The following is a 22936-nucleotide window of genomic DNA, read 5'->3' as shown; positions in this document are numbered from 1 at the left end:
TCCAGCACCCAACACCCAGATAAGTATTGTAGGGATCAGGACCAGGCAGGACCAGGCAGAGAACAATACTCTAATCAAGGAACCACCACAGAGGAAGCCCTACCCCCAGCAAAACTGGCAGGGCAAGCTTATCTATCTATCTATCTATCTATCTATCTATCTATCTATCTATCTATCTATCTATCTATCATCTATCTATCATCTCCGTTCAATCGTGTCCGATTCTCAGAGACTGCCTGGACAAGCCCCTGCAATTTTCTTGGCAAGATTTTCGGAAGTGGTTTGCCATTGCCTCCTTCCTAGGGCTGAGAAAGAGTGACTGGCCCAAGGTCACCCAGCCAGCTTTGTGCCTAAGGCGGGACTAGAACTCCCAGTTTCTTGCCCAGTGCCTTAACCACTAGACCCAACTGGCTCTCACTATATATATAGCGTAAACAGGCAGCAAACCCTACACTCACTCATACTGATGCAAATAATCAAACTTAGACAGCACCAAGAACTCCATCTATTGTAGTTTATAACTCATGATTTGCAGTTTACTGTGTGTGAACCCAGCCACATGTGGAGTACTCAACAAACTATGTTTAAGCAAACTAGGGCAGGGTTGATTGTCTGAGCACAGCCACAGGGACTTCTGAGCAGACAGAAGAAGGATGGTAGTGCTAAAATGACTCTTCTGCTTCCATTGAGTCTAATGTCCAGTGCTATGACTGATCAATCAAACCCTCCAAAGACAGTCTCAGAAGGATCATGTTCTCCTGTGAACCAGCTCAATTGCACGGCCTTAACTGGGCACCTAGTGGTGCCCTCTCTTTGAAGAGGCAGGTGGGGAGGGCTGCATGAAGGCCAGTTTCCTCCACTTGCCTGAGGGCTGGGCTCACTGAGCTTTGTGGTTCTTACCTATGAGTCCAACTATAAAGGTCCAGGCTAGTCTGTTTTGCTTAACTTGTCAGTCAACAAAGGTCCAGAGCAAAGCATGAGGATGCCAGAAAGATGATACCCATGCAGTGACATTATCATGCAGATGCCGCCCTTATGTACTCGTCTCCCAACAGCTGATGCAAAAATTTCATCATTTGCTTGCCGGCCCCTTTTGCAGGTGCCCATGCACAGCAGTCTCCAGGGTGGGACTAGGAGGGTAGGAAATGAAGCATGCCCCCTTGACATGCACATGGGTGTACAGGTAGTCCTTGCCTAATGACGCTAATTTGGACCAGCAACTCTGCCGCTAAGTGAAGCAGTTGCTAAATAGGAAATCATGTGACCATGAGTGTGCTTTCCGGCTGGAAAGAGACTAGTAAGTTTCACACCTTCAGTCTTTGTTTGCCTCCTAACCACTCCTCTGTCCTTTGGAATCCTCAAGCGTCTGCTTACTGTCTTGTACACATCGAAAGCCGTGTGATCGCACTGGCAGCCCAGGGCTGGGAACCACTGGCGCGCTACTCAGCTTACAGTACTCTCTTGAAATCCCTTCCTCTCCAATCTCTCTGCTCTGCAGTGTGGGGGGAGAATGCACACTGACTGTAATGGTGATCACGTGACTGTGGGACACTGGGAAGGTCATAAATGTTTGTAAATGGGCTGTAAAAATGTATTTTCAGCACCATCATAACTTCAAACAGTTGCTGAATGAATGGTCGGTAAGCGAGGACTACCTGTAAAGGCAATGGGGGAGAAATGTACTTTCAGACTTGCAAGAATTCTGTTAATGTAACCTTACAATAAAGTAGAGCTAGAACTTCTGGGTGTGCTTATTGTCTTGACTACCTTGCAAGGCTAACAACCCCTGACTGAGTGTAAGCATTTTACATTGATAAATGAAATGAATAACTAATTTAAATTAGCAGTAATAACTGTTAATGTTTTCTACTACAGATTAAGGTTACTATGGTAACTAATCATTTTGGCCAGGTGAAGAGGTTGAATTCAAGTGTCCCCTTTTTGAATGTTAATTTTTGCACCTGGGGGAAAGAACTTGCCTGGACTTGTTTTAGTTTCAGTTTCCCTTCTGTGTAGGCATGTAGAGAGTTAAGCAGCTCTCACTGAGAGACTGTACAAATGCAGAAGCTTTTAAGTATGTTTTGCTTTCTATAAATACAATTATTTTTATAGAAATGCCTGGTGTGTGACTTTTCTGATCTCTCCTGGGCCAAAGGCTTTCCTAGCAATCTGCCAACAGGTTATGGGCCCAGTAAACAGCCCAGTAAGCCCAGTAAAACCCAGAGACAATAGAGAGATCAGCTCCACACCTCATGCACAATTTAAAGGCAGGTAGCAAAGACCTGTGAAGATTTTCTTTGGAGCCACCTGGAGATTTTCCAGCAACTGCCGGTCTACAGGACAAAGAAGCCAGCTGAGGTGACTTGCAAAAGAAGGAAGAAGCCATGGCTACCTCCCAGCCCTCAGCGATGCCTCTGGAGCGCCTATCAGAGACCAACTATTTGAATTGGGCCCTGAAGATGGAGATGTATCTTCGCAGAGAGAATCTTTAGCTGCCAATTGGTGAGCAAACCCCCCAAAATCCCAGTGCTGAATGGCTGAGACAGGATGAGCAGGCTAGAGCCACCATTATCCTGGGAGTTGAGGACAATCAGCTAGTCCACGTGCGAAGTATGCAGTCTGCAAAGCAACTTTGGGACGCTTTAAGAGACTTATATGTAAAGGCAACAGCAGGGAGTAAAGTTACTCTGACAAAAAAAGCTGTACAGAGCCTACCTTGCAGAAGGAGATAGCCTTCCCGAGCACCTGCATTATATTCAGCAGCTGTTTGTTGAGTTGCAGGAGAGAGGAATGGAGTTTATACCTCTCACAAAATCCTATATCCTCCTGTCCTCACTAAATGAAACGTGGGACACGCTGATTTGTACCCTGGAGGCTATGCCTGAAGCAGACCTCACCCCATCGTATGTTACACAGCGCTTACTCGCTGAATGGGAGAAGCGAGAGGAAAGATCCCCCCCCCCCCATCTCTTCTGGAAAGCTGCAATACCAGAAAACAAGGGAAAAGAAGGGAAAGGAAGCTGAGGCCACAGCGCTAGCCAGCCAGCAATGCTTCACCTGTGGTTCAGCTGGACATTTGCAGAAAGACTGTGCCTTGAGACCCAAGAGTAGAAAGACAGAGAAGAAGAACACAAGGGCAACACAGAAGAAGGCTCTTCAGACAAGCCAAATTGCACAGGTTGCTGAGAAGGGTAATTCTGATGTATGGGTGTTAGATTCTGGGGCCAATTGTCATTTAGGTAATTGTAAAAGCTCTTTTGTGTCACTGTCTAAAACTGAAAGACAAAGTGTATCTTTGGCTGATGGGTCTGTGACTAAAATTATGGGACAAGGTGACTTGTATTTATCCTGCTTGGGAGAAACTGTAAAAGGTGTGTTGTATGTGCCAAATTTACAATCAAACCTTTTATCTGTGGCACAATTGGCTGCAACAGGTATGTCATAACATTTAAGAAAAATGGTTGTGAGATACGTAAAAATAGGAAATTGTGTGCTACTGGTATATTAAAAGACTCCTTGTACATTGTTGCAAAATGCAAGGAAGCCAAGCTGCAAGGCTGCAGTTGGCAACACGCCATATCATGACCAGTGTGTAAAATGCAAAGGCTTTCCTAGCAATCTGCCAACAATAACAGCTTGTTCAGTGACATACTCAGATGAACTTAAACATTAAGAACTCATTTATTTTATTTTGGGTTATGTTGTTTAAAATACTGTGTAAGAAATCCATGCACAATCCCATTTGAACGTGCTCAGAGTTCCTTTCCAAACTCAGTTACTTGGAGATACAATTTCTCTTCTGTAGTCTTAAATAGAAAGGAGGGGAAAATGCACTTTGAACAAATAAACAGCAGTTTGGCAGGGAAGTTCAGCTGAGGAAGCTGAGGAGACGGAAGAGGCAGAAGAGAGAAGAAGAAGGGGGAGATATTGACTGAAAACTGCTGCTGTTTTCTGGGTGTTACTGATGGAAATCCATGCACATTATGTGTGGTTGGAGCATTGCTTCCTGCTGATCTAGCTGAGGCAGCTTCAGGGGAAATATAAGGACACCAGGTCCTAGAGAGTGAGCTCACTAAGCAAGCAAATGGGGGTTGGTAAAGGGAGCACTTTTGCTTTTTTGTTTTTTTCATTAGAATGTGGAGATGAAGGCAGGGGATGTAGCATGTTCATTTTCATCCCTAAAGATGACAAAAACTGCACATGGTGTAAATGCAAGCTTACGGTCCCCCTAAAAGAGAATGAGAAGAGGCTTGAGGCAATCCCTCCCGCTTATCAAGGAAGAGGAAGAATTTTTGCATAGGATGAAGGAAGCACTTGTGGAGGGACTAGAAGCCTCTCAGAACATAGAGGCAGAGGGGACAGATAGATGAAGGAACATGACACAAAGCCTCTAGTCTGCCAAGAAAGACTCTTCTTTTCTGGAACTTCAAAATGCACCAGGGTGTTGTCACTGATTATGTTTCTGGACCCCTGGATGAAGAATGCTGCCCTTAAGACCCAGGGACTAAAGAAGAGGACTCCACAGGCTCTGCAAAGGTGAAATTGCTTCTTTTACCCTGAAGAGGAGGAAACCGATGGAGGACGGTGATTGGATACTCCCTACTGAGAGGGGCGGAAGCATCAGACTTTCAGCTCAGCAGTCTATCAAAAGAAGCTTGACAGGAAGATTCCCAAGACTCCTTAAGCCCGCTGACAAATAGCCCTTTCTTCTGATCTCCATGGAGACAAATGACACAGTCTTGAAGACACTGCGAGGGACTAAGAACTGCTGGGCAGAAGGTGAAGGGCCTGGGGATTCAGGTGATTTTTTTTTTATTCCTTCCTGTTGAAGGACCCAGGACCTGAGAGAGAGTAATACTGTGACAACTGGCTGTGCGGATGGTGCTCATGAGAATGGTTTGGATTCTTTGATAATGGGTTACATGTCAGAGATTAAGGACTCTGCACCTCATGAGAACTGGGAAAGGTGAGTTCAGAAGATACCTTGCCAACCTGATCAGAGGGCTGTAAACTGAATTCTGAGGAGGAGGTGAGGGATCCCCCAAAAAAGTGCAATCCAAGTCCCTGGAACAGCCGCCCAGAGTCATCATACACGAGAGGGGCAGCATAGAAATCTAATTAATTAATTAATTAATGCAAAAGCTCTTCTCACCAAGGACACTGTCCACTCCTTTGAGACCCATCAGCTCATACACATTCCAAAGAAGGCTGCAGTTGCTGCCAATTCTTCAGACTCTGCCCAGTCACCCTCCAACTCCAGGTGAACATTGGTGATTTTATCCCCCAAAGGCCCAGCAAGAAGAACACAGTGGCCCATCAGTTCTTCTATCCATCTTTTCCTAAGAACATCTGGGTCACTTGAAAAAATGCCACTGGACAGTATTCTGTGGATGCCATAAGGGCAGAAAACAGTCACTGGGAGTTGGGTGGCATATCAACAATAACAATAACAATAGTGTTTCACCACTGTTATTAGTTTGGGCTCAGGTTTCTGCTTATACTGTCTTTGGTCATATTGTTCCTCTTTGTTTCCCACCAGCACCACTTGAGCCCAACCTGTCTCAACTGGGGTTCTGAGGTTGCTGGGGGTTCCCAGCAACCTCAGAACCCCAGTTGAGACAGGTTTTGAGATCGTGATTGAAAAAAAAAACATTTTTTATAACTTTGCGCACCATGCAAGGCTAGCACTCTCAGGGCTGGAATTCTCACTCACTGCAACTCAGCTGCCAGCTTGCTGCTTTGTATAGTTTCACATCAAAAGTTATTAAAAAAGGCAAAAAAGGATTAAGAGGAAGAGGAAATTGTTGAATGAGTAGATACAAATACAATGCAAATAAAATATAAATAAAGTGGGCTGATGAAGAATATGAGTGCAGTTGATAGGATACTAAGAAGAATGAAGTAAAATTTAAGAGATAAAGTACTATTAATAATAAATTGCTGCTAAAAATACATATGTTGTATGTATATGTGTGTTTATATCTCTATCTCTATCTCTATCACATGTGTCTGTGTGCACATATACATGCCTACTGGAAGACACGCTCCAGAATAGGACAAGGCCAAAACACACACACATAAACACACACAATTAATTACTGAATAAAATGGATTTCCTATAAAATAAGATCTCTCATTTATAAAATTAATCCTCCATAGGCATAAATCAATAATAATTACATCTCATCCCCATTACATCAACCCGTCCCACCCGGGCAGGCAGAGAGGGCATGCTATGGACCCCATCTGCAAGAGAATTCCATCTGGCGGGGTCCAGGAGGCGGGCCTTCTCTGCAGCGGTTCCCGCCCTTTGGAACATTCTTCCCCCGGAGGTGAGGCCAGCCCCTTTGCTCCTGGACTTCCACAAGCAATTGAAAACCTGGTTTTGCCATCTTGCCTTTGGCAGGAAGGAAAGCAGTCACTCTTGGGGATGGCTAGCTCCCTAGAAGGACCCTGTTTTACTTGCGGATACATAGAGAACTTTTAGCCATCGGGTTTTTATCATATTTATTTTATTGTGTATCTATATTTATTGTATAGTTTTATATTGTACTGTTTTGATTCCGTTTTATTGTAAACTGCCTACAGTCCCTCCTCGGGGGGAGATGGGTGGTTATAAATTTGATAAATAAATAAAATAAATAAATAAAATTTTGTCTTGTGCAAAAAAACAAAACACACATCCATACTTCCAGCAGAAACAGCAAAAAAAAAAAAAGGCGGGGGGAGGAAAAAACAGAATGGAGATGGGATGAGAAGAATGTTCGTTGCACTGGGAAGAAAATCAAAGAGTCTGGTAGCACCTTTTCTGACTAACAAATGTTATTAAAAGGCACAAGCTTTCATGAGTCTCCTGATTTTTTGCCATGGTAGACTAAGACAGATTTAAGCACAGGGAAGAGAAGAGGAAGAGGAATTGGACAGAGAGAAGAAAAAGAGACACAAGCTCCATTTAGGTACTAGACCAGCCTTTCTCAACCTTTTGACCCTTGAAATATTTTTCAGGCCTCAGGGAACCCCTGAACACTCAGGCTCAAATAGAGGCCAGAAGTTACAAAATCATGATATTCGTTTCATGGGTGGGACTGTCTATATGCTTTAACAGTGTTCTTAAACTGAAAATAAAGAATGAAACCTATCTCTTTAATGTGAAGTTGCCCCAATTGGAAATAATTTTTTAAATAAATCGTGATTTCCCAGGGAACCCCTAGTGACCTCCCATGGAACCCCAGGGTGCCACGGACCCCTGGTTGAGAAACCCTGCCCTAGAGAAAGGGTTAAATCCACCAGGCATGGACTAATCTTCAGGCTTGTAGTTACAGTCATTTGCATCTTCTGTCCATTCCATTGTCTGCATTTCCTTCTGTTCTTTTCAGCTTTGAGGGCAAGACCACCCACCCATTATCATTTGGTGGAGAGAACCCTGTCTTGTTATTCGCTCACTTTTTCCACCCTTCTTCAGATGCTGTTAATGGTCTTAACTGATGAGGTCTCAATAGTTTATGAAAAAATTATTGTACTTGACTCACTCGAAATTGGAATTTGTAACCAATCTTTTTGAAATATATGCTCAGCTGCAACAGGGTCTCCCTCCAGAATTCAGTCTCTTAACTCTCTAAAAAAAATGTTTTACCGTCTCAGCTTATATTGAACGAATTTATCCTCAGGAATGAGAGAATCAGAAAGCCAAGCAGTCTGACTTTTTCCAAACTTCTAAAGTAACTTTAAAATATGAATGTAAGATAACAGATAGTAATTTCTTAATGCCGTGGACGAATGGTATCATCCTAAAAGAAAGGGAGTCCAACACTAACATAGTGTTGCATTGAACATTCTTTGATTCCTGATGATATTAATTACTGTAGCTGTTTTAGTTAAAAGTTAAAGTTAAAAATCTTTTAGCCATTGAGATTCTATTATATTTCTATTTTATTATATTATCGTATTTGGAATGGTTTTGAATTTTAATCCTGTTTTATTGTAAGCTGCCCAGAGTCCCCCCCGTGAGGGGGAGATGGGTGGCGAATAAATGTATTAATAAATAAATAAATAAATGGCATCAAACATTGTAACTTTGGCAAACTGGAGCCACGTTCCTACTTGCCCCTAACTATGGTACAAACGTGCCCCGGCCACATCTTTTTTCTGCTGTTTTTTTCCCTTAATGTTGCCTTCATCTCATCCCCGGTCTGTAAGTGAGGCAGGCTTAAGTCACTATTAGCAGCGCTGGTGATAAAGCAGTGTTTTGCCCCTTATTCTAAGGTTGGTTAGGCTTTGTCAGGGTTAGGCCTTGGACAGAAGTCAGGGAAGAGAAGCAGTCGAGGCAAGAATGGCATCAGCAAATGGGGACAGCAAATGTCATGCCAGCGAAGTACTTTGCCAACTCAGAGAAGGGAGGAAAACACTCCAACTCAGCAGCGGGGAAAATCAAGTTCTCATTGCAATAAAATCTCCTTGTTGTTTAGAATTCTGGTGTGGTAAACTGCTTCCATCTAGTGGAAATAGTGGAGCTGTTGCAAGAAAAAAACAGTCCAGATTCTTCCCGAAAACCAGACAGATTCATGATGGCATAAGCTTTCACAGGCATGAATTTTCTTGATTAAGTGCAGCTCTCCTAATTCTGCCTTTATGCAGTTCAGTTTCTGGCATCTCCGGTTAAATGATGCTGAAGGAGCAGGGGGTAAGAAAAGGTTCTCTTTGAAGGCAGCTGCCAGTCAAAGTACTATAAGCAAGTTAGGGAGGCTAGGGAAATAGTCTGGCCTGTGTTCCTATTAATTTCATCCTCATTTGGCAGATATCTCTCTCTCTCTCCAACCCGCCCCCACCCCAGTATACACATAAGGCAGATCTCCAAATACAGGATACGGCCTGTGATATTTTTAATGAAAACTTCAGTGTATCCATGAGTACAAATTCCTGAGGACTAGCATCCCTCTCAAACTGGCAAAAACAAGAGACAGCCTTGTGGGATTTTAAGCATGCAAATTTCGGAAGCAGCTGTTTTTGTGGATTAGAGCCCTCCACTTAATCTACAAAAGGTTCTTCCATCCACTAGACCTCTTTGTCTTTACACCTCCAGAAAAGGGGCAGGAGAAAATATGGATTGCTTTACTCAAGAAGTGGGGAAGGGGCGGTGTCTTTGTTAAATGTGAAATGTTTTCAGCTTATGTTCCTTTATAAAAAATGAAAATGCTAATCAAGCATCAAGACCAGAATCAGAAAAAGTTTCCAGTCTTCCTCCCAAATGTGAGTTTTCCATACCAGAGACCTTTGTTTTTCCTTCTGCTTTATAACCTTATATAGTCACTTGGCAAGAGGTGGGACAGCTCCCCCCCATCTCACCCAGCTCCTTCAGAGGAAATCCGACATTCCCTTTCTGCCCACTGCATATCTGTATTTAGCCACCCCCAATTTTCAGAGTTCCCTAAATATCAGGTAAAGGTGGTGGTCCAGCAGCTCTACAGAGGGTGCATTTGAAGACAAGAATCACCTAGCAAGAATCCAATAGCAAGTGGGAATTTACTGTCAAGGCATCCCATTCTCTTGCACACTCCGTACCGAGCCTGGACCTCTGCCAGCTACCTCTGGTGGAGGGCAGTACATGATCAGGCAGTGAAAAAGGAGTTGTGTCTATGGCACTCTGGGTTTCAGCCCTCCTTTGATTCAGATCCTGGCAAATCCCTTCCTTGTTTGCTGCTTCACATTCCTGGAACTAGTTTGCAAAGCGTCAAGCCAAACAGCCTTGCCAAGAGGGTTTCCAACTTCACACTCAAGGCTACATGTGTCAGAATATAGGATTCCAGCCAAAGAGCTTTCCTTTAAGAGTTCCTGGGTAGAACTGGATTTGAAGACCCAACAGACACAGTCTGACTCTTTCTAAAATAGCTCAATATTTTCATCAGCCTTTGAGGGCCCACCAGCAGATGTGTCCTGTGAAATCTCCCTATCTGACCCACTGAGGCCTGAATGAAGTCCTTTCCCCAAAATCCACCTTCAGAGAGATCAACAGTAGGGCCATGGAGAAGACCCACTTGCTTAACCCATCACCAGGATAATGCCTGTTTCTCCTTCACAGGCAGACTCATTTTTCTCTTTTAATTTCTAACCAGAACAATCTGGCCATGGTGGGGTAGATCCACCAGCTCACTGTTTTCTCTGTGCACAGAGAAATGAGGCAGTTTGGAGAAGAAGAAAGAGATTGGTCTCTTTTTGGTGGCAGAGGTGCCTTCAACTTGTGACTACTTGGGTAAGTCCCTGCAGGTTTTTTGACTACATTTTTCAGAAGTGGTTTGCCATTGCCTCCTTCCAAGGGCTGAGAGAGGGTGACTTGCCCAAGGACATCAAGCTGGCTTTGTGCCTAAGGCAGGACTAAAACTCACAGTCTCCCGGTTTCTAGCCTGGTGCCTTCAACTGCCACACCAAACTGTCTCTCTCTTCCATCATTGCTTTTTGTGGAAAAGTCCTGCTAGGGGAGGTTTCCATCTAGGCAATGATACCACGTGGCCACATGGGTGACGTCCCAAGAGGCAATCCATCCTCCAACTGGAAACAAATCTGCAGCTGTTCTCGTCTACTTTTAGTTCAGTGGCACATCACATGTTTTGTGGGCAGTCAATCCCAGCTTCAGTCTCCCAGCTGAAAGGGTCTCTCTCTGACCAAGTGTCCAGCAAGCTGTTTGCCCATCTGAATCATTAGTTCTGGAAAAGATGGGAAGGGCCATATGCTAATAGCCTAGATCAAATTACAGGCACACCTCCCACCCACGCACCCTCCTGCCACACAAGCCGTGCCAAAGTTAGCGAATTAGAAGAGGTTCCCTAGGGACATTAGGCTGTCCCATCTTCATCACTAGGAGCCCTTTTGCATTGCCATTCTTGTATCAGCCAGCTATTTGCAAGCAGCCTGGAGCAGCAGCAAAAGGTCAGAACAAATGTTTACATTTGCCAGACGGGTTTGGAACACCGAGGCCACGGGGCAGGCTGGCAGAGGTGATCAGCTGTCAGTGTAATTGGACTCACTGCATCGGCATTGCAAGGGCGGGAGGACTGCTAGGCAGGTTTGGACATAACTGGTTTAGGTTTCAGGCCCACCGTGCCCGGCAGGAATTGCCACTTTTGCTGGTGTTGACTGTGGCCATTTCCAGCTGCTTGTGCTGCTCTGGGAAGTGGCTGTATAAACTCAAGCCTTTTTGCACCTGAGCTTCTGGAAGGGCTCCGTTGCCTTGTTCAGGTTGACAACTCTCTGGGGAAACAAGCTGGCCACCGAGGATGGCCCAAGCATTTATGTGAGGTGGCTAGAGGGAATTGCAAGTGAGTCATGGGGGCAAGCCTCTTGCCCCTCGTCCTTGGCTTACCCTTGCTGGAGACAGCGACGAGAGAAACTTGGCCCTGCCGTCAGCTGGACCCAGGCCAAGCCATTTGTTTAGCTTTCCGGCTGGGGGTGAGGCGACAGCAGAAATTTCCCTAGAGCAGGGCGATGGGATGGTGCGGTGCGTGTCTCGCTTTGGGCTGGAATAATGGCTGGGGCCCCTTGGATGGCCCCCAAAGTCAGGCGTCAGGATGGTGAGCTCCTTCGGGGCTGGAATATCTGATGTAGCGGAGGCAGCAGCGTCTCTGGACATCGAGCGCCAGCACATCAGGAAGACGGATTCCGAGAACCAGGGAGAGGGGGGCTTGCTTATTGCAAAGAGGATGGGCCCAAGCTGTGCTCCCTTCAGTGGCAGTGACGGTGTCCTTTGGGTTCCACGTTTTCACGTGGCAGTGGACATTTCCAGCTCCAGAGCCTAATTTGCCCTTTCGGCCACCGGCAACCCTCCTCAGCGTCTTGCAGAGCCTCGGGGGCGGGAGGGTGGTCTTTGCCTGAGTTCTCTGCCTCTGTGGAACAGCAGTCTCGGTGTAAGAGGGAATGCTCTCCCCCTTCTCCAAGCTGCACAATTCCCCAGGAGTTTCCCCATCCTCCAAGACCAGCAACTCTCCTGTCCTCTCCAGGAAAATGACCATGAACCCCAATCTTCGTCTCCAGCGGCGGTTCACAGTGGCCCACGCGCTTTGGTAAGAGGATTTGGGGTGGGGGGGTGGGAGGACTTCTCCAGGGCCGTTGAGTGTGCTCCTTCTTCGGTGACTGCTCCAGAGACCCCAGGGTTCATAAAAATGGGCTTGAAGGGGGACAAACTAACATCTAGCTCAGCATTCTCCTTCTAGCAGTAGCTAATTAAATCTTTCAAGTAGTAGTCTTCCCCTTTGTTTTTAAGCAATCACAGACAGGCTGATTTTCCAGAAAGAATTTCCACTTAGCAGTAAAGCCTGTTCTTCGTGGATATGTTTCACCCTCTTTTAAAGCAACTTCAAGCATCCTGTAGGGGAAAAGTTTGCAAGTTGGCTCTGCATTGGATGAGAGCAGGCATCCTGTCCTTTGTCCTGAAAGGGAGAGAATTGTCCCTCTTTTCAAATTCCATTTACAACTCCCTGGACAAGTAAAGCATGCCAGTGCTTAAGGTCTGCTAGAGGCCTCTGTTTGTCCATAGGACCAAATCAGTTATAGAGTAAACAGATATCTTTGATCTGACCTTTCAGATTGTCTTTTATATTCTTTTGTTATTGAATGGAGCCTCCCAGTGCAGACTCACTCTACCTGGGAACATACAATGGAAAGAGCAGCTGTCTTCTTCCTTCTTCTGAGCTTCCTGCAAGCACTTTATCTTTTAAAGCCATAGGTTTGTTTTGGTTTTTTTGCACCCCAAACAAAGCAATAAATCAGCATTTGAGTAAGGAAATAAATCTGTTAAGTCTCTATTCTGGGCAAAAAGGGATATTTTAGATCTATTAGAGTAATTTCTTGCATTTTTATGGTTCTTGGCAATGTAGTGTTGCTTTTTTCTCTTCTGCATTCAGTTTTGCCGTTGACCATTTTGGAGGGTGGGAGAGTGTCGTCTCCAAAGGGGGAGACAGATAACCTCCGTCCATTGTGAGATTCAGCCATCTCCCTTCATCTTGCACACACCACACACTCACATCTTGTTCTCGCCAAGTCCCTTCCAGCCGCACCAACAGCTATTTATAGGAGAGTTCCAGATTCCAAAAGTATCTCCCCCAGTGGGGTCAGGAACAATTAAAGCAAACAAAGTGGGGTGGAATTCAAATCAAAACAAAACAGAAGTAGTGACAGGTCATTTGCCAAATGCTCCCTCTCCTCTTGTGAGCGAGTGGGATGGAGATTAAACTAAGCTGCTCTGTTGGGCTCATGAGGGATGGGTTCTCCTTTCACGAACATACCTCAGCACATCTGCTGCCATTGTTCTGGGCCTTTGCTTTGGCTTTCCCAAAGCATCGCATGATATTTCGCGCATTCCCAGAACATAATTTTAGAGCTGGAGTGTTGGAAGGTGCCATTTAGACCAGAAGATCCAGCTCCCTGCACGGTGAGAGGATCCAGATGAAAGCATCCCCATCAAGTGTCTGCCCAGCCTGAAGAGGTTCAGTGAATGGGAGGGTGGGGGTGGGGGGGCTGCAGCCTCCACACTTCAACTGTCAAACCTGTTAGGGATGTTTTTCTTAACATTCAGCAGGAACCTGACTTCCTGCAGCTATTATTCCACACCATTCTTTGGGAGGATGAGAGAAAGCAGGTTTCTTGGCCTCCTTCTGCAGTATTTCAAATGTGCTGTTATCAAGGCTAAATGTTCCCAGTTCTTCAGTCTCTTCTTGCAGCACTTAACTGGATCAGTGAAGAACTTAGTGGAACTGTTATAGTATTTCTCTTGATTTGGACACAATTCTTCTACTGTGTTAGGCTTTAAGTGGAAATGGCAGGGGACAAGCAGAAGGAAAGGATGTGCTAAGATTCTCCTGGTCGACTCTGCAGGTTTAGACCTGGGTTTGTCAAAGCCAGAGACATCTTGGCTTCACCCAAGCTTGCTGAACTCCAGGCCGTGCCTAAAGAAATGGACTGCAGTGGCTGTGTTCACAGAGTGCCCTTAATCAGTTCAGTTAAGAATTGAGCCCATGTGTTCACAGTACAGTTAGCTTGGCTAGGATAGCTTTGCCTACTTTTCTTTCCTTTCGAAGGCTTGCATGCGGTACAAGCCTAGCAGCTGGTTTGGTTATTTTAGGGGTTGTGTGAACCCAGAAAAAAGTTGAGCAAGTGTGTGGTGTGAATACGGGCATTGCAGCTTACCGTGATGGCCCAGTTTATACAACAGGGGACAGCAGGTGGATTCCCACAACACGCCGAGCCACAGACAACCAAGAAAAAGAGAGCTGTGTGCCAGACAGATGGCAAGGTGATCCTGCTCACTCTTAGTGAAATGTCCCCTCCATCAGCCACTTCAAAAATAGTCATCTTGCTTTTGTACAATTCATGGTTCCCTTGGCTTATGAAGTAACATTTGGTTTGTTTATTTGTGCTTGATTTTGGCTTCAAGCCCACGCCTGAGCTGCTGAAAACTGGAGTTTTCCTACCAGTTTTCAGAAAAAGGGGTTTGTATCCACCTGGTTAAATGGAAACTGCATGACCAGAGGAAGTCTACCTCCAGGGATAAGCACTGGGCAGGGCTGATTCTTTCTATCCCTGTGTGTGGATTTTTTGCCTTCCGTGGGCTACCCACTGTTTGCAAGTGAATACAGTACTGAATTAGGCCAACCGTGGAGCCAGTCCAAGTGGACCTTTGAAAACTCTTGTGTTAGTGGAATGGAGCCTCCCTGTACTGAAAAAGTCTACCTCTGCCTGCTGTCACTCAGCAGACTTTCATTATCAGGCAGCAAAGAGCTATTTATTTTAGTGTTGCTTGTCTTGTTTTGTTTTTTTTTCACAATAGGAAGAAGCATATTCATGGGATTTTTCAGTCTCAGGTGCTCGAATGGCCTTGGGTATTAGGTGCTTTGAAGTGGAGAAGGGGAAATTGTTGTTCAGCATATTTCTCACAGTTATGTGTGATAATAATTATTAAGATATAATTAGTGACTGTCCTCTGCCTTCTGCTTGTTAGCTTCCCAGGAGGCATCTGGTTGGACCCAGTATGAGACAGGATACTGCTGGAGTTAGCAACAAGATCCTGGATTAGGCATAACTTCAGGTTTGATCCCATCACCCTGCTCTGATGAACAGCAGCCAAGTTAAAAGCACACCACCAGGCGATGCCACATTTCTGAGAGCAAGCCAGTCCTTGTTGATTCCCTCTATCTTTTCTACTCTTTCCTTTTTCATTGAACTAGGTCTCAACAAGACTGCGGATCTCTGCAAAATCTGAAGCAGTCACAAAGAAAAAGCAGCCATTCTCCTGAACATGAGCAAAGTGCCTTTTTTTGATGCCAGCTGATCCCCATGTGCTGCTGTTCTGGAACTGGGAGAGCAAGGGAGGGGCAGGGAGGGGCAAAGACATTTCTGTTCATGGCAGTCACAAGCTAGGGCCCAGCGTAGCCGTTGTCTGGACTCATTCATACAGGAACTGGGTCTGACATTTCAGTGAGGAGAGAGCGATGCAGGAAGCTCCATTTCTTGGTTAGTCACCAGGATGAATTGTTCATCCAGAAGATTTTGATCCACAATGAAGGCTTTGTCTGTGTTGTGCCACTGGGAGAAATGAACCAGAAACAAAACAACAACCAGTTTTAAATGGAGTGGTTATTTTTATTTCTTCTTCTTCTTTTTCCTCCTTTTTTTTTTGCATTATGTCTATTCAAAAACCCCACAGTCTTTTGGAAACTCGCTTCTGTCAGAATAGATAGGAAGGAGGACCTCTCCCTCATTCAAGGGGGTAGGGGTGCCAGGCTGAAGCATATCCTGGCATCTCCAGAGTGTTCCCCCAGACCCCAACCTCATCCTGCCCGAAGGCACTTCACGATCCATTTTGAGGCTTGTACTCCAGAAACAATTGGCTGATTATCTAACCCTGCTGGGCTTCAGCACTGACGGGAACTGAGCAGACTGTTGAAAGGGTACCCATTGTTCCTAACTCAAATGCATTTCATAGGAATGGGAGGCTGTGGGGGTTACGGGGGGTTGATATGGGGACCTGGATATACTGTACAGAATCCCTTGGGGATTAGGCACATCCATGGCTTTCAAAGAGATGCTGTCACACCCTCCAGAGGCATTCCTACATTGGGTATATTCCTGGTAAGATTAGTTCAAATGATATCTTCTCCTCTTAGGGGTCTTTCGGCCCACCAACCCTCCCCCCCCCCCCGCAGTCTGGTTCTGGCTTCTGAGCAAACTGCATCTGTGCTGCCAAAGCATTGAACTCTCAAAGCTGTCATCAAATGAAAATGTCCTAGGAAGTACATGACAAAGAGGGAAACTGTGGCTCTTCAGAGTTTGCTAAACTGTTAACTCCAGATCAGCCTCGCTAGCAGTGAGAAAGGTCAGGGATCTAGGTCAGTACCATCTGCAGGGTCACAGCACCCTTCCTGTATTGCGGTGTTTCTCAACCTTGGCAACTATAAGATGTGTGGACTTCAACTCCCAGAATTCCCCAGGAATCATGGCTGGCTAGAGAATTCTGGGAGTTGAAGTCCACACATCTTAAAGTTGCCAAGGCTAAGAAACACTGCTCTAGTGTACTGGACAGTGTGTTTGGGGCCATCCAAGTAAGCTTCAGCTGTGGTCAACTGCTTTTAGCTCCTCTCCTGAACCTAAATGGAGGAAAGTTAATAAATTATCCAATTCTCACTTAATGAGGATGTTTGGGTGGGCTAATTTTTCTGGGGAGGAAGAGCAGAGTAGCCCCGGGCTCAACAAGTAGTCCTCATTTAGCAACTGCTTCATTTAGCAACCATTTGCAGTTACGATGGTAATGAAAAAGTAACATTATGACTAATCCTCACATTTATAAACTTTGCAGGTCTGTAAAGCCAAGGAAAGCTGAAGTAAGATAGTAAAATCATTTTTCACTTAGCAACCACTTCACTTAATGACCAAGTTGCTAGTCCCAATTGTGGTCATTAAATGAGGACTACCTGTAATTATCAGAGGAGAGAGGCTAGCCATTGCTTCCTCTGCAATTCTACTACTTTTAGCCACTGATGTTCCACAGAGGCTTCTAAAAACAGTAGACAGAAGACGTTAAAAAGCTAAGGAGCTTTGTAATTGGACAGCTACTTCTCTTTGTTGCTTTAAAAACAGATACAGGAGCAACAAAAAGGCAAGAAGTGTATGAAAGGGGTGACTTTGTTAAGTTCTGGTTGTTTCTGAATTTTTCACTCTCCTTTTAATCTTAGGCTTAAATGATATTATGTGGGGCTGCAATACTCATAATCCTTAGTTATGGTGTTGGATGGGTGATGGGAGTTGTAGTCCAACATTTCTGGAGGTTGCAACTTTGGAGAAAGATAACTGCTGGCTAGAGATGATAGGAAATACAGTCCAACCCATCAGGAGGACCGTTAAAGAGGAATATTTAGTCTGAACTAAAATATTAATCAATAGAACTTTTTTGAAATGACAAGGATGGGAAGTAGTTTCATCTCTTGTTGCTAAAGATGTCAGCTAGCCAGTTGTTGTTTTTCCTGTTTTAGGCCTGAGAAAAACGTGTGTGTGTGTGTGTGTGTGTGTGAGTGCCCATGCTGCCAATATGGAACCTCTATATCCAGAGCAGTCTCTTCTTTGAGTACCAGCTGTCAAGGAAAACTACCTGAAGAGGTTGTTCCCTTTATGACCAGCCGATGCACTTCCTGGGGCTGTCAGGTTGATCTTCATGATCAGCAGAGCACTAGATTAAATGGTCTTCAGTCTGGTCCAGCAAATTCGTGTGTTCCTAGAAAAGATTCAGATAAACTGATAGCAAAAAAACAGTCTCTTTGAAGTTATCAGCAATGATTGATAAGACTAGAACTTCCCTATTCAGAAGCAGCCTACCTCTGCATATCAGCTTTTTGGAGGAAAGCAAATAAGCGGGTTGTTGACCTTTCGTTTATCCGTTCAATCATGTCTGGATTGAAGACTGCCTGGGCAAGTCCCTGCAGTTTCCTTGGCAAGATTTTTCAGAAGAGTTTTGCCACTGCCTGCTTCCCAGGGCTGAGAGAGAGCGACTGGCCCAAGGTCACCCAGCCGGCTTTTGCCTAAGCCGGGATTAGAATTCACGGTCTCCCAGTTTCTAGCCTGATGCCTTCACCGCTACACCAGACTGGCTCTCTTTGTCGACCCTAGCCCTGACTGAATATGTCCAACCAGGAGAGAAGCTGGATGAATTATATTAATTCTGATCCAGCACAGATCCTTTACGTTTTTGTAAATGCTACTTACAACTGTTACGTTCTCATGCTGTCCTGTCCAGGATTGGTTCTGAGGAGTGTTGTGAAGTCAGCAAAGATGCTGCAGGAACTCTCTCTGGACTTTAACCTCACGGCATCTTGATGACCTCCTTTCCTACTTCCCTATTTAATTGGCTATGGTTATTCAGCACGTAGGAAACTCTTTTTGGAGTTTCTCCAGAACTCATCGGACTTGTGCTCCTTGTGATCCCTCCAGGAACCCTGTCTTTATTGCAAAGGCGAGGCTGAGGAATTAGCAGCCGGTCTGATTTGGGTTTACCTGGTTGAGTTCATGGCAGGGGTGAGCTGCAGACAAGAGGTGTGGTGGCAAATGTCCTGATTCACAGCTCAGCCCGTGGGCTGCTTTGCAGTGCTAAGCCCCCCTCCACACTTTGAGCCACTAGGAAGTTTGAGTTTCAGGCAAACTAATTCATTCCAGGGCTGGATGGGATGACCTCCAAATGTCCTCAGTGAGAAGTTCCCTCAGATTCATGATGTCTATAACACCTGTGGTTCTTGGCACACAGCCTCTCCCCACCGCCTTCTTTCTCCTACTCCCTGGTGGGGCACACACTTTTTTCTCACGGCATCATGGAAACAGGACCAGAGCCAAGATGCACGAGTGATCCTGGCCAGTCCAGGCAATTATGGCATTGGACAGAATCAAAGACTTAGAACTGGTTTTGGGCGGAGGGCAGGGTTGAAGGAGGAAAGCTAAACTGTGTGTAAAAATTACAGGAAAATATTTCTAAAGAGATGCCTAGTATGGAGAAAGTGGGGGGAAAGCAGCATTTCTCTCTCACCCAGTAATGCTAGCACTCTGAATCATTCAGTGAAAGGCTTCTTCACACAATGATGGAGGGAACTCATTGCCACAAAATGCAGTGACAATGCCAGAGCTTCAGCCAGGACCTAGTAATAAATCTCTGTTTACAAACTCTAACCTGCACTTGGGGACTAGCCCCAAAGAATCTAGGACAAGCCTTGGACAGATAGGCTGCTTTTACTTCAGATACAAGAGGCCCTAATAATGAAGAAGAGCAGCTACAGCAGAATGAAGCCACCAGACCCTCAGGTTTAAATCCTGCATTGCATTCACTTGGCCTTATATAAGAACTTGCTGCTCATTTCTCAGGCTTGGATCTGGATGACATCTGCACCATGTTTTGAGAATGGACCTATCTGGACTTGTTCTCTTTGCTTCTGCCCTTGCCGGCTTCAGCTCTTGTCAACTCAAAGAATCAGACTTGTAGAGCTGGGAGGGGCCACAAGGATTGTCTAATCCAGTGTTTCTCAACCTTGGCAACTTGAAGATGTGTGGACTTCAGCTTCAACTTCAATATGTGGAGTTGAAGTCTACATATCTGAAAGTGGCCAAGGTTGAGAAACACTGTTTTAAGGTATCCAGGTTAACTGTAATTTTTAATACATGCATCTCATACCACCATGTAGTGGCACACTAAGCCTATAGGGTGAATAATTACTGGTCTCAAAACTACTGTTCCAGAAGCTGAGTCTACACAGCCTAGCTCTGCCTCCTGTCTTGGCGATAGTTACTGCTGTCATTACCTACAATAACTTCCAGGAAGGCTCCTCACTTTTCATTCTCCCCAATTCCAGGATATGTGGGCAAAAGATGACTCTTGCAACGTTTGTTGTTTTATTGGCAAATTAAAGGGAAAACAAAATGAAATAAAGTCAATAGCACCACATTCTGGTCCTCTAGCGTTGTGGCTAGAGCAGTGTTTCTCAACCTTGGCAACTTTAAGATGGGTGAGCTTCAACTCCCAGAATTCCCCAGCCAGCCATGCTTCCTGGTAAATTCTGGAAGTTGAAGTCCACCCATTTTTAAGTTGCTAAGGTTGAGAAACACTGGGCTAGAGGAATCAATCTTTCTGTCTCTCTTTTGGGAAGCAGATCAATCTCACAAGAGAGAAATAAAATCAAATTTTATTAAAAAGAAAAGAGAATGTAAGAAACCCTTTTTATATACATGCAAAAATTCAGTGGCAAAAGAGATAAAAATACAGAGCTGTTCAAATCTCAGCAAGTAGAAAGGATCTCCCATAGAAAATTATAAAGGAAAATACAAGGCTTTGGGCAGACCATAACATTGATCCGCTCCTAATTTAGAGGTAGTTCCGCTGTAAAGAGATTGCAAATTGCATAAAACACACAGATTACTGAGTTTGTACAAAGAACATCAGTACAAGAGACAAAATATTAGACTTTAATACTGTTACACACAGTAACAGAAATTGAACTTAATGTGTAATTCCAACTAGACTTGTTACCTATTTCTTAGGATCATCTAATTCCTGAGGCTAGAGTCCACTGCTTGGACTTTTCCAGCCTCTTGCAGATTTTTCTTTATCCAGAGTTCAGGAAGATGTTACTTTTCTTCTTTTCCTAGCCTTGATACCTAGCTTCTTCTATTGTTATAAAAGACAGACAGTTTTTCTCCCTAGCAGAAAAGGAAATCTCCCTGCATGCCTAATCACCAGCCTTGCCTCGTTCTGGAAGACCCTGCTTGATAGGGGAATGAGTATTTTCTTTTAGGAAACAGGCTATTGTTCTTACGAAAGCCAGGGGGTATCGCAACAGATGTGATTATGATTTGTTGAATAAGCCACAATAGGTAGGCTCACTCAAAAAGCTGAGCTATCAGTTATAGTTTACAAGCCACAATAGTTTAGTCCATACTAAAAAATAGTGTAGTCCATACACTGAAAGCAAACAAGACACATTATGGCTTAGCAGGAAATGTGAATCTAGGTTAAGCTAGTGGAGTGGATGTCCTGAGCAAAGACTTTTTAAAATTTGGCAGAGCAAGCAGTTGAGTCAGTGCTAGGATTGCCTTTGGTTGGGGGTTCACAAACTTTGTAGTCCTGCCGTCCTCTAAAATGATTTTGTGTGATCCCTCTCCTGAATAAAACTAAGTAATCGGTTTTAGGGGGTTATTGCTGTGGATATATGTGCTTCCCCAGGCAGAATGTGTTTCAGTTTTGTTTTTTATGTAAGAACTTTATTAATTTTCAAAGTATACAGTAATTAAAATACAAAATACAGAGTATAGAAAAGCTAGAGCATAGGACTAAAGAAAAAGAAAAATATATGTAAAAGTGCAAGCAGATAGAAAACAGAAAGTGTCTTCCGACTTTCTCCAATGAATAAGTTTACAAATATAATCTCTTACCATTGATTAAACTTTAGTAACATTATTTTGATCAAAACATACCATTTAATCCCTAAAACCCAAAATCAAAGCTTCATTTTTTTCTAACACAAGCAAGTAATCTAAAAGTGGTTGCCAAGTAGAAATAAATCCAGAAACAGTGTTTTCTCTTATTAACACTGTTATCTTTACCATTTGGGCAACGTGTTTCAGTTTTGTTGAAGTTTTATTGTTATTTCTAACTTGCTTTTTGTTGCCCTGAGTCAAACATCAAGTGGTGGCCATACAAAATGAATGAATGGATCTGCTGTGATTGGTGCATGTTTTTGACTAATGGGCAGGTTTAGCTACTTCTTAAAAGTCACTCAGAATTTTGCTGCCTACTTTGTCTGCACAAGCCTGTTAGCTTAAGAAATGTTTTAGCCTTCCCTCTAAACTGCTCAGATTCCCAGGGGGTCATGACCCACTGAGAATCCCTGCCGTAGGTAATGAGCACCAGCAACTTCTGTTCCTCCTCATTTGTCAAGGGAACCCCTGAGTACATAGCCACACTCAGGCTAAGCTGAAGCTGGAGAAAAGACAGTAAACTTGGTTTTCTCCATGAAATTCTAGGGCACTAAATGTTCCTCTCAAAATCTTATAGGTACTAAATATCTGCTAAAGTGGTAGCACGATAAACCATCATCCTATGGTCAGCCTGCATATGTCTGTAAACAAAGCTCATCAGCCTCTAAGCACCTCCTTCCAAGAATTGAACCTTAGCCAATTTCTGAACTTCCTCATTGCTCAGAAGTGGGGTATGCATGTGTGTTTGCAGTTATGGAAGTTGTTTTTAGCTGTATTCAAGGCTTGGTCTCTTATGAGCCATGATTGCCATATTCCTTGAAAATAAAATGTACTTCTGAGTAGGAAGAGACTGATTGAGCACCAAAAAGCAACTGGATGCTTGCTGTCTTCAGATGAAGCAACTGTTTTACGTTCTGGCCTTCTCTTTTGTCTTTCTACAGCTTTGATGTCGAGAATGGCTTCTCTCCAGGACGAAGTCCCCTTGGTTCCCAGGCCAATCTGGGTCTGGGTCTGGTTTTACAAGGCACAACCCCCCACAGCCAACGTCGGGAATCCTTCCTGTACCGATCCGATAGCGATTATGACCTCTCACCTAAAGCCATGTCCCGTAATTCTTCTGTCAGCAGTGACATGTAAGCATAGAGGGCAAGGGTTTTATCGAGCACATGGGCGATCCTGATACATTTTCCTGTCTCTTGCTAGCAGAAAGTGCAAGGCACAGAAGCCCACTTCTTTCTCTTCCACCTTTGACATCCTCTGTTACACGGAGCTTCTTGGTGCTCCTCTCCTGGCTATAAAACCAACCACACTGATCAGCTTGTCTCCTGGGCACAACACTGTGTCTTGGGACATTTGAAATCTGGCTGCCGTAGTTATCAGTCTGGCTGGGATTACAGAAATATTGCAGAAGGGTTCTGTTTCTTCAGATGCATTTGGAGCTAGCACAAGC

The 22936-nt window shown here is 44.5% G+C and overlaps 1 protein-coding gene across 1 annotated transcript in view; it reads left to right on the top strand.

Moving 5' to 3' along the window:
• The first annotated feature begins 11748 nt into the window (after positions 1 to 11748).
• PDE4C (phosphodiesterase 4C) overlaps positions 11749 to 22936 on the top strand; it is a 51928-nt gene continuing 40740 nt past the window's right edge. Inside the window, exons 1-2 of the mRNA XM_063290684.1 lie at positions 11749 to 12050; positions 22428 to 22619. Of these exons, the coding sequence (XP_063146754.1) occupies positions 11905 to 12050; positions 22428 to 22619 (338 nt within the window). The 5' untranslated portion in view covers positions 11749 to 11904. The remainder of the gene's footprint in view (positions 12051 to 22427; positions 22620 to 22936) is intronic.

This window comes from Candoia aspera, chromosome 1 (genome assembly GCF_035149785.1).
Source record: "Candoia aspera isolate rCanAsp1 chromosome 1, rCanAsp1.hap2, whole genome shotgun sequence".
NCBI lineage: Eukaryota > Metazoa > Chordata > Lepidosauria > Squamata > Boidae > Candoia > Candoia aspera.
This window is presented reverse-complemented; position numbering and strand designations above follow the sequence as displayed.